This window comes from Aegilops tauschii, chromosome 6, assembly GCF_002575655.3.
Source record: "Aegilops tauschii subsp. strangulata cultivar AL8/78 chromosome 6, Aet v6.0, whole genome shotgun sequence".
NCBI classification, from domain to species: Eukaryota; Viridiplantae; Streptophyta; class Magnoliopsida; order Poales; family Poaceae; genus Aegilops; species Aegilops tauschii.
In genome coordinates, this window is record NC_053040.3 from 104,051,990 (window position 1) to 104,063,567 (window position 11,578).

The 11,578-nt window shown below is 43.9% G+C and overlaps 1 protein-coding gene across 1 annotated transcript; it reads left to right on the forward strand.

Annotated features, from left to right (window-relative positions):
- Positions 1-1,307: 1,307 nt before the first annotated feature.
- LOC109742729 (probable LRR receptor-like serine/threonine-protein kinase At1g05700) lies at positions 1,308-7,747 on the forward strand. The gene is made up of 13 exons (XM_020301828.4): positions 1,308-1,466; positions 1,645-2,200; positions 2,449-2,933; positions 3,519-3,657; positions 3,792-3,863; positions 4,517-4,588; positions 4,677-4,757; positions 5,381-5,541; positions 5,658-5,878; positions 6,107-6,233; positions 6,465-6,530; positions 6,623-6,809; positions 6,920-7,747. Exons 1-13 carry the CDS (start codon positions 1,397-1,399, stop codon positions 7,401-7,403), a joined length of 2,721 nt encoding a protein of 906 aa, XP_020157417.1. The 5' UTR covers positions 1,308-1,396; the 3' UTR covers positions 7,404-7,747.
- The last annotated feature ends 3,831 nt before the right edge of the window (positions 7,748-11,578 follow it).

Here is an 11,578-nt window from a genome sequence, read left to right on the forward strand (position 1 = left end):
GATTGATGGTTGACCTTGAGTTGACCAAGATGGAAGAGAAAGGCGGGAAAGGTTTTTCCATCACTGACACCGGGCCCCGCAGTCCAGTTTCCCTCCGTGGCACCGCGAAATTTCCATGTTGACTCCCCGCTGCCCACCGAGAGGGTGGTGGTGGTGGTAATGCTCGAGAAGCAATGCCCGATGTATGTTCGGCGAAATGTCATCGCCAGAGCTAGCGCTGCCATGGTCGCGCCCCCGTGCGCGTCACTCTGGGGGAACCGACGTCCTTGACGCCGTGCTTCTCCTGCCGGCGCGTGCGTGCCGGGGTCGATTCCGATCGCCGCGCGCGCAGGGTGCTCGGCGTAATGGCTCCCTCGGCTGCCTGCACTGCATCTCCTTCGGGGCAGTGCAGTGCGTGCCGACATGCCCACTGAGACCGAGGTCAAGGAGTGAAGGAGAGGAGACCGAGAGGGACGACTCCACTATCTGGTTGCTCGCTGCCATCCACTGGCCGAGTAGTTGGCGCGGTGGTGTCTTGACGCGGCCGCACCCGTGGGCTCGTACACGCGACGTCGCCGTCGGGGCCCCGGGGGACGTACGGATTGCGCGTGCCGACCGCGCCTCAGGGTCTCCGAATGCGGCGCGCGCCCTTGTCGTGGCCAGGTACGGTACGTGGTCGCTGTGCAGCTGCGGGGCTCCATCTGAAGCTGTTGGCAGAGCATGAAATCCGGGTGAAAAATCAGGACTTCTCTGCAGTAATGCCAATTGTTAAAAATATTAACTAGTTATAAGCTAATACTAATAAGTAAGCAATGAGGCACCTTATTCTTCCCTAACTTTATCCTTGTGTGCCACTTGTAAGATTCGTTAGGATCATCTTGTTAGTTTAGAGCACAAGCTTTAGCAGTTAAGTTATGCACAAGTCCACGGCCACAAGATCACGACAACAATATCGGTTGGAATGCAATTAGTTCCACACTGTTTCAGGCTGGTTCCATTCCGGAGATTAATACTGAAATGCTTGAGCCATGGGGTTTACTTGACCTTCTGATTTATTATTCTACTGAGATGACCAAGCCACATGGGAGGACAGTCTTTTTCTAATGCAAACAAAGGGATGATAGAGTCAAGTCTAAAAGGCGCAATTATTTCGCAGCTGTATGCTTTCTATTGGTGGAAGTTACCTCATTATCATGACGAAACTGTTTCGAAACAGCCGCACTAGCTCCTGATCTATCATTATGAATAGGACAACCGTAATACCATGTGAAAGCATTTGCTACTCCCATGGATATGCATATATATGCCAGTCTCTCCCCCCTCATCTCTCTCTCCTCTCTCTCTCTCTCTCTCTCTCTCACACACACACACACACATATAGAAGGCTCTAGTTTGCTCACAAGAGTGAAGAATAAGCATGAAACTATGTGTAGCAGTTCTCCTTTTCTACATGTTCCAGGTGATCCATGGACAGCCTGATTATCAAGGTGTGTTGCCCCTCAATTCTTATTTCTTACTGCTCTTTCAGTTCAGAAAATGCACACTGAGAAGCACCTCTGTTGCTCATAGCCAAAAGTTTATTCAAGGTCGATGATAGAAATCCGTGATGCATAAGTGCATAACCAATGGTGATATAAATCTGTTTGACTTGTATTTTGTTTCCAGGTTTCATAAGCATCGATTGTGGTATCCCACTGAATTCTACCTACCAAGATTCCATTACAAATATAGTATATGTATCAGACTATGGTTTCATCACCACGGGAGAAAACCGCATCATCTCCTCAGATTACATGGAGCCATCACTAGCGAAACGCTATTCCAATCTCCGGTTCTTTCCACACGGTCCAAGGAATTGCTACACCCTGAGATCCTTGGTGATGGGAAACAAGTACCTTGTTCGTGCCTCCTTCTACTATGGAAACTATGATGGCCTGGGCAAACCTCCTGTCTTTGATCTTTACCTGGGGACAAACTACTGGCATGAAGTTAACTACAGTGATGCAGGAGCATTCAACTGGATGGACATCATACTTGTGGTTCCTACTGATTACTTGCAAGTTTGTTTGGTGAACAAAGGTATGGGTAATCCGTTTATTTCTGGGCTGGATTTGAGGCCACTGAACACCACCCTCTACCCAGAGGTAAATGCAAGTCAATCGCTCGTGCTGGTTAATTCTAATCGGTTCCACATGGGGCCCACAGACAATTCAATAATCAGGTTAGTTTCGACTTAGAATTGTTGTTATCAAATTTTAACATAAATCCGCATTAGCACCATCTTGATCAACAGAAGTAAAATTTTGGTCGCTGAATATCCTGCGGAAAAATATATTTATAAATGACTGTAGACTATAACCGCTGCTTTTAGCCTTATACTGCATCAGTTTTATCTGCAAGGTGTATTTTTTGACAGAGAGATGGTTGTTTTGACTCTAGTTAATTCATATACTTCATTGGTCTAAACAGGTACCCCTCGGATCCCCTAGATCGCATCTGGACGACATATAATGCAATTCCGAACTGTACTAAGATATCTGCAACATCTCCAATGCATAATAACCTCAGGGATGTCTACGATGTGCCACCATCTGTTATGCAAAATGCAGCAACTGTTAATAGCTCAAGAATTGATTTCTCATGGAATCCATCTGATCCATCGGCGAACATAAACTCCAAATACTTCTTTATTTTCTACTTTGCTGAGCTGCAGCATGTACCGAGCAAAGCGGTGCGGCAGTTTGATATCATTGTCAATAACAAGACATGGAACAGTCGACCTTACACCCCAACGTTCCTATTCGCCAATTATTTTTCCGGTGTTGTGCAAGGGATGGAAAATTATAGTGTCTCACTTGTTGCTACAAAAAATGCAACACTTCCACCTATCCTCAATGCCATGGAGATGTACTTGGTGAAACCGATAACTGCGGTTGCAACTGATCCTGAAGACGGTATGGATTTAGTGATGCAGTATTAGTACGGACTAGAGAGGGTCCCCCTTTTCGAAAGAAAAAAACGGACTAGAGAGGGTATAACCAGCTACAGTTACTATGTTAAGGGTCCTGTCTAATTTGCAATAGACCAAAGTCCACTTTCCAACTCTGAACCTTGACAATTCACTTTTCAACCCTGAATTCTAAAACCGTTCGATTGACAACCTCGGGTAGTCTCACTAGTGATTTAGTGTGACGTGCATGCCACATGTCCACCACATTACTGCCATGCCGTTGCCATGCCACTAAGTTCCGTCTATTGATCTGTTTCTACCATTTTTTTCTTCTGTTTTTAGCATATTTTTTTGTGGAGGTTTTTTTATCCAAATGGTGGAGCTTGTTTTAGATTGTTTGTTGTTATTGTGGTGTCTGTTTGTTCATGGCTGTGGTGTAAGTTCAAGACTGTGACGTAGACTTTTTTCTTAGCAGTAGAGAGGGTTGGATTAGACTGTCCTTTATCACATTTGAGGTGTATTAGCATCTTAAAGCTTGCCTGCTTGTCTGTTCGTTTAATTAACCATCTTCCTTGTTCTTGCAAAGCAGCTAGAGCTATGATGGCGATCCAAGACAATTTTGGTGTGGTAAAAAACTGGATGGGTGATCCATGTACTCCGAAAACTTTCATATGGAGAGGATTAAACTGCTCATATCCACCAGCAAATCCGTCTGAAATAATGGGACTGTAAGTTTCATAACTATGTTTGGATGAAATAAAGAAAAACCCATTCTCATACGCTGAATAATTTGACATTTATAAGAAACGTTTAGGACAAATGAACAAGAGAAGCTAACTGTTCTGGGTTTACTTTTTGGCAGAAACTTGTCTTCCTTTGGGTTAGTTGGTGCCATCTCTACTAATTTTAGAGATCTCAAAGCACTCCAGTATCTGTAGGTTCTTACTTCTCATAATCATTTCTTACTGTGGAATTTTAACATGCTACTGCCTTTTTTTATACTACTCAAAGTAAACCCACATGGATATTCTCCCCACCTGCTTTGTCTGGTATGTGTAGGAACTAGTAGTGTACTTTTTAGTAAAACACGAAGGTTTGTATAAGCTAAATTATATGCACATAATTCGCAGACATTTGAAAATTACCAAAAAGGGAATGCTTGTACTGATATTCTTAAGATGATTAGCTTGTTTACACATGGAGAGCATTACCTGAAACAATTTACACAGTAGTACAGAGAAACTCTCTTGAACTTCCGGGTGGATAACAGTACATTTCTTAAATTGTCTGTGTCTCCATGTTTTCAGGAAAAAGAAAGAACTGTCTGTATCTCCATATAGGAACTCTGGTTACATGATATGTGCTTCCTCGTTTTTCTACACCGTTCACCAAAAATATACTGTCAGAAAACTAATGATATAGTTTGGGAGACAAACGTAACTTTATTCATCACATGCAGTGACTAGATGCATACTTTTGCCTTTTGTATTCAGTCATGCAGTGAAGCTGAAAATAACACTTCCGAAAACGTTGTATTTCCCGCTTTCCTTATTAGCTGTAATTCACAAGTTCTGTTACTCCTTCCAGGGATTTGTCACACAACAAATTATCTGGTCCTATTCCAAATTTTATCGGGGAACTTTCATCACTAATGTTTCTGTAAGTTTTATTACTTATCTGTTCGTTATTGAATCTGGGCACAACTTTTTCCTGGCAATGGTTCATATACCATGTTTTTCCTTTATAGGGATTTGTCCAGCAATGATCTGAGTGGACCAATTCCCTACAGCCTTTTACAAAGGTCCCAAAATGGATCCCTATCACTAAGGTATGTTCAACTGCCAAAATTTAACTAACTTTGAATATATTTTTCAAAGAAAAAAATACACACTAATATGTAAATCAGTAAATGCTCATCGTTTTGGGATGATGTGAGTAATATTTTTAAAAAATGATGATTTAATATCATACTAACTGCTTTAACTTGTATGCTTTGCTATTTGGGCCTTTTGTTTTTCAATTTCTTTGACTGCTCATTCAGTAAGGTGTATTACTTCTGGTTAGCTGGAAAGATAAGTTACATCATCATCACTTATCAACTGTAATAGATAATTCAATAAGGACCGGTAACTCTAGTGAATAGAATAATATGCTAACGGTTGGAAAGAATCTTATATATCAGTTTACTTTGTCCCAGTGCATTTCATGGGTAGTTTCATTTCTTCAAGAGCATTCATTACGAAAGCACCTTTAAAAATAGTGTCAGTATTACATTTTACTAGCTAACTATTAGGTCTGATTGATCAGTGTATTTATAGAGAAGTAGTGGTTCCTTCCAGCATTTATAGTTGGTCATCTCTCTTTATTTGGAACACCATGGAAGCACATTATAATTTAACTATCGTGTATATTTATAATTCTTTTTCTAAAAAGTATATTTATAATTGCCAGGGTCGGTGGCAATCCAAATCTTTGTGGCAATGGTACTTCCTGCAGAACAGTTCGAAAGAAGATCAATGGGACACTTCTCGCTGCAATAGTTGTACCAATAGTTATTGCCATCACACTATTTGTTATATTATTTTTGCTGCGCCAAGCGCTCAAAGGAAAAGGTAACACAGTCAGATGGAAATAATGGCTTCTGTTTTGTGCATTACACAATTTTGTATTTCATTTATTTTGCCTTTTGTTATAAAAATAAAATAAAATGCTTGCCATTACGTTGAAGCTAAGCGAAAGGCTACTGGTCATGAAGATGGATCAGCATTACTTGGGAGCCGAGAGTTCTCTTACAAAGAACTGAAGCATATTACAAATAACTTTAGCCAAGAGATTGGAAAGGGTGGGTTTGGACCTGTCTTCCTTGGTTATTTGGAGAACGGAAACCCAGTTGCTGTGAAAGTGCGTTCTGAGTCATCTTCCCAAGGGGGTAAAGAGTTTCTGGCTGAGGTAAAAACTGTGAATGTTCTATGTCACAATTAAACTATTCATGTGTAATCCTTTCATCTGCCTGTCCCCCAGATTTCTTCGTGTAGTCATCTGTGTACGAATTTTGATGAATGAATTCTTTAAGATTTTTTTTGTGTGGGTAGTTTTACAAAACTACACTTATTAATCATTCTCATCATGAGTTCTACTTAAATTATCTGAATGACAGTGCTGCATGCTATATTGCAGGCTCAACACTTGACCAGGATTCATCACAAGAACTTAGTTTCTTTGGTTGGCTACTGCAAGGACAGAAATCATCTGGCTCTTGTTTACGAGTACATGCCCGAAGGGAGCCTGCAGGATCATCTGAGAGGTTCATCTTGGCCATTCAAATGTGGATTCTTATATTGGCTAATCAAAGTTTTAGGCGCACTAAACCAGCTATATATGTGCTGTTTCCTGAAAATCGGATTACAGAAACATTACATTTCATTCAAACGAGAACTGCATATACCTTCAATTATCCGTGATTACTAACCGAGTCCATGAAGTTTTCCAGAATCTTCTTTAAGCTAACTATGTTAATCTCTGTTGACATGCGAAGCCACTTCTACTAGTAAACCACTCACTTGGAAGCAGCGTCTTCAGATCGCCCTTGATGCTGCACAAGGTTCGGACATAGCTGCCATCTACTAGGTCCTGTGATTTCATTTGCACATGACTATTAACAAAAAAGTAGGGATAATTATTATTTTATGGCAGGTCTTGAGTATCTGCACATCGCCTGTAAGCCAGCATTGATTCACAGAGATGTGAAGAGCAGGAACATCCTCCTGACCACAGATCTTGGGGCTAAGATTGCTGATTTTGGCCTGACCAAGGCTTTCAGCGACTCCAAAACACATATAACTACTGAGCCAGCTGGTACCATTGGGTACTTAGATCCTGAGTACGTCATGCACAGCATCAATATCTTCTCCTGTATACTCTACTTCAACATTGCCTGAAGTGTTGTTACTTTGTCATAATTAAGGACCCCTTCGTCTACCAATTGTTCAGGTACTTCCGCAGTTATCACATCAGCGAGAAAAGCGACATGTACAGCTTCGGCGTCGTCCTCCTGGAGCTCATCACGGGCCATGCTCCGGTCATACCGATTAGCGACAGCATGAGCATCCACATCGGCGAGTGGGTGCACGAGAGCCTCGACCATGGAAACATCGAGAGCATTGTGGATGCAAAGATGGGAGGGGACTATGACATCAACTCTGTATGGAAAGCTGCTGACTTGGCGCTGCATTGCAAGCAAGAGGTCTCCCGGGAGCGGCCGACTATGGCGGAGGTGGTGGCACAACTTAAGGAGTGCTTGGAGCTCGAGAATCGCTGCAGCGAGAGGAGAGGAAGCTTGTCTTCGAATGATGATAATTTGACCTGTCCTGGAGAGGGAAGTGCACTTGAGGTAGAAGAAGAAGAAGAAGAAATACAACAACAACAACAACACGGTGGGGGGATACAAGCGGCTGCTGGCCCTGCAATGAGATGATAGTTTTGATGAACTCATACATAAATGCTGGAGGTTGGAGCCATCTTCTTTACCTTTCGGATAAACCTTCCTCTTGCATTTCTTTGTGAAGTTCCCAAATTTCTGGCAATGCCTAGATGGAGTCTACCTGTTCTAGTCCAGATAAAAAAATTGTGATGAAAGAAGCTCGAGTGGATCACCGGAGAATTAACGTTCGGGTTTGGACAGCATGCGAGTGATACGTTTCTCAGTGTTTAGTGTTTAGATTGGACTTTTTTGTTGGCATCTTCGTCTTAGTTTGTGCGTGTTTTTGTTGTTTCTCTCCTCTTGGCAACATTAAACTTTGATCTCTTTATAATAAACAATATATTTATGCTGGCTATATGCATCTTACCGAAAAAGGCTTTCGCCCCGCTTTATAAATAAAGCAAACCGCCAAGAGCACATACAAGGACTAGTTCAGAACACACACACCCAAGTCTCACAATAATAAATCCAGAGGTACTGCTGAGGGCACAACTCAACAAGCCCAAAACACACACGAAATAAGAGACAAGGCTCAGCCGGGGCCAAGGCCGGAGAGCAACAGACGACTAATCAGGCTCTGGTGGAGGCGGCGGTGGGGGCGGCGACAGGCGGACGGCCATCAAGCGGAGGTCGGCGATGAAGGCGGAGATGGCGTCCCGGTCCCGAGGACGGCTAAGCGGCCGCCAGAGCTGCAAGTAACCAGACAGTTTGAAGAGGGCGTCAGTAGATCGTCGAAGAAGGGAGGGCTGAATCACAAGCTTATCGCGAATCGTCCAGAGCGTCCACGCGAGGACCCCAATCTCAAGCCACCTAATGTGGCGAGAGGACAGCGGGGAGGCCTGTAGTTCGGCGAAGAGGTCGGGGAAGTTGGAGTGGCACCAATCCCCACCAACCGCCTCTCTAAAGCAGCTCCACACGAACTGAGCAGACACGCAGGAGAAGAATATGTGGTTCGACTCTTCGGGGGTATCACAAAGTGGGCAAAGGCCAGAGCCCGGGCCATTGCGCCTGCGGACCTCAACTCCAGAAGGGAGCCGACCGCGGATGCTATATGCATCTTAGGATCCAGAGGCTGGGGGCAAATAAAGCTTCCATCATCTAAAAAAAATCAATCATGTATTGGATGGTTGGTTCCCCAAAGGTGACACTTCTTTCTGATATTATTTTGACAAACATTTCTGATAATGTGATGATCGATGATGCCACGGCAGGAATTTCTTGATGCTCTTTCTTTTAACCTGGAATTTCTTGATTCTTAGGATGCTGATGCAAGATGGCAACGTGTGAAAACCTTGAAAAGAAAATTGATGGCTGGCATTCCACACATGTGGCAGCCCGTCCATTAAATATTGTTCTGAAACAATAAAATCTAGGAAAATAAAAAAAATTAAAAAAAAGGAACTGATGATTTATTGGAAAAATCTTGCTATACATTGTAGAAATATCTAGGACAAGAACGCATTGAAATGTTCACTAAAACAATAAAATATAGATGAAGAAGAGAATTTAGGATAAAATCTCACATTTTTAATATACTTAAATAAAACATAGGTAATATAACAAATAAGACATAAAAATGTGGTAAAAATGGGAATTTAAAAAATCTAATATCCAAGGGAGTTATTACTAATCTAAAAGTTTAAACTGAAAAAACCACAAATTGAGGAAAAGAAAGCTTTTGAGTTTTTATGGAGAGTACTCTCGCATAGTTTGCATTTCCAAAATGTCTAGTACCTCGAGTGGCCTTTTCGGAATGTTTATGCTTTTCTCCGTTTAATTTAATTTCCCCTTATTTTTCATATGTATTGTTTTTGTATGTGGTGACTGGGCTGCCACGTGCACGAGACCATGGCTACTTGATTGGCAAAACCACTCTCTAGAGTTAAGAATATTCTAGACTTGAGAGCATAATCTGTGGCATCTCTATCACCCTATGTGGTACTGGAATCAAGAGACCAGATTGAAGACTTGTTCATAATCGAGGGACTAATTAAGAATATAAGTTCCCCCAGCTTTTATAAAGAATAGTGACATGAGAATAATTCCTTTTTCAAGAATCTGTAGTGCGTGATTGGTTGTCTTGTTTGAACTTGATGACCCAAATGGAGGGGGTATAGCGCATTGCTTTACGCCACTTGAGCTAGCAAAGTCCGTTCAAACTCTAGTGCTCCCTTCCCTTGTATGTCTGGCTGCGTTGGAGAGAAGAATATGTAATGATTCGAACTTCTTCAGGATGCTCCCTCGCTAAGTATGTGATTGTGGTTCGGTAACTAGCGTGCATAAAGCATTCCAGCATTTTTTTTATCAAAGCATTTTAGCATTGATCAAGTGCAATACATGGGGGGACAAAACATATTTCCCCACAGAGGGACCGATCGACATGGAGCTCCATGCCATGGATCACATCACATCGATCCACGGACACGGAGAGTGAGACGCCGGAGCCACATTCCATTTTGGCAAACAAGCCAAGCAGCTGATTGGTATATCATCGTCATAATCAACAACCCCTCGATCGACTGATCGTGCGCGTGCACAATATCTGTCTAGCGTGAGCAGCACAGGCTGATTTAGCTAGCTGCACAGCCCACCGTTAGGGGACACGCACCCTCATCAAGATTCCATATATCGTACGAACTAGCCACCTATAATAAGGTTCAATAAGGTAGTACGTACCTAGTTTCCTCGGAGTAGCTAGCTGGTCAGTGTTTCGCAAAAAAAAAAAAAAAAAAAAAAAAAAACTAGCTGGTCAGTGCATTGCACACACGGGCGTCATCCGGTCGTCACACGACACGCCCGCGCGTCAGCAATCGAGTTAGTTAACGAACTCGACTGGTCAATTCAGGTCCCCCATCCATGCACAACGAAACGTCAAAAGATTTGGCACGTACCACATACACACATACTACGTGTGCATCGCGTTCAAACAGGCTAGAGTTTCAACGCCGAACACTTGAATTGACAAAGCAAGCAACAGGCAGGAAGAGACATCAGCAGGTCAAGATCGTTCCTGCAATTATTGTCGCCTAACAACGGGGTCTCGAAGCAAAGCGTCTGATTGATTGAGTTGGCTTGAATTCCATGGCAACAAAGCAGGAGCACTACGCTTTTTTGCCTATTATATATGTGAATGCCTACAGCCGCCTCTTCCTCCTCCTAAAAAAAGCAGCTAGGGTTTCCGCCTCTCGCCGGCTCCGACGCAGGTCCGCATCGTCTTCGGTGGTCCTAGGGCCATGGAGGTGCGGTGGATCTTGCCAAGGGCCGGCGAGAGGGCTTCGTTTTTAGTCGTTTCTTTCTATTTTGTTAGGGTTTGTGTTCTGCTCAGGAAGACGAAACGGTGGCGGCTTTCTGAAGATGGAATAAAGGTCTCCCCGCCTAGCCCCCGTTTCAGTGGTGCGTCTAGCATCGTTGGTGGGCGTATGGAGGTGTTTCTCCGGCGGATCTATCTTTGGTGGATTTGCTCGGATCTCGTTGGTGTTCGTCTACGTTCGTGTGTCTTCGGATTGGATCCTTCCGATCTATGTTATTCTTCATCTGCGGCGATTGCTATTCTGGTGCGCTGGTCCTATGGGGCCTTAGCACGACGACTTCCCGACTGTCTACTACAATAAGTTGTGCCCGACTCTGACGATGGAGGGGCGATGACGGTGGCGCGCCTTCGGCTCGCTTCAGTGCTTGTAGTCGTCGCTAGGTGGTCTACGGATCTGGATGTAATTTTTATTATTTTTGGTATTCGTTGTACTGCCATGATTGAAGATGAATAGATTAGAAGATTTCTCGCAAAAAAAAGCAGGAGCACTACTACTACTTACTACTTGGCTCTGTTTGGAACTTTGTACGTGTACGTAGATAGGAGAAGTTTCTTGTATGAAAGCGTATGCTATGGTTGATCCATCACACTGTCCCAAAAAGAAGGGAAAGGAAGCATGTAAGTTCCCCCTCCCGTCCCCCGTGCCGCTCCCGCGAGCGGCCCGGGCGGAACCATAGATCGCCGCCGCCGCTCCCCTTTCTCGCCTTCCCCCTCGCTGCCGCAAGGGGACGCCGCTGGGCAAAGCCCGCGCGTGCGTCGGCGGCGTTGAGGCTCCTGGGCGGCGCGGGACGGCCGGCGCTCGGCTCGGCGGCAGGTTGGGCCGCCGGCGGATTTGGGCGGGGCTCCCCTGCTTGGTGGC

Coding starts and splice junctions, on each gene's coding strand:
- LOC109742729 (XM_020301828.4), top strand. CDS start 1,397: ATGAAACTATGTGTAGCAGTTCTCCTTTTCTACATGTTCCAGGTGATC. Junction 4,589..4,676: donor CTTTCATCACTAATGTTTCT/GTAAGTTTTATT, acceptor TTTCCTTTATAG/GGATTTGTCCAGCAATGATC. Junction 5,879..6,106: donor GTAAAGAGTTTCTGGCTGAG/GTAAAAACTGTG, acceptor GCTATATTGCAG/GCTCAACACTTGACCAGGAT.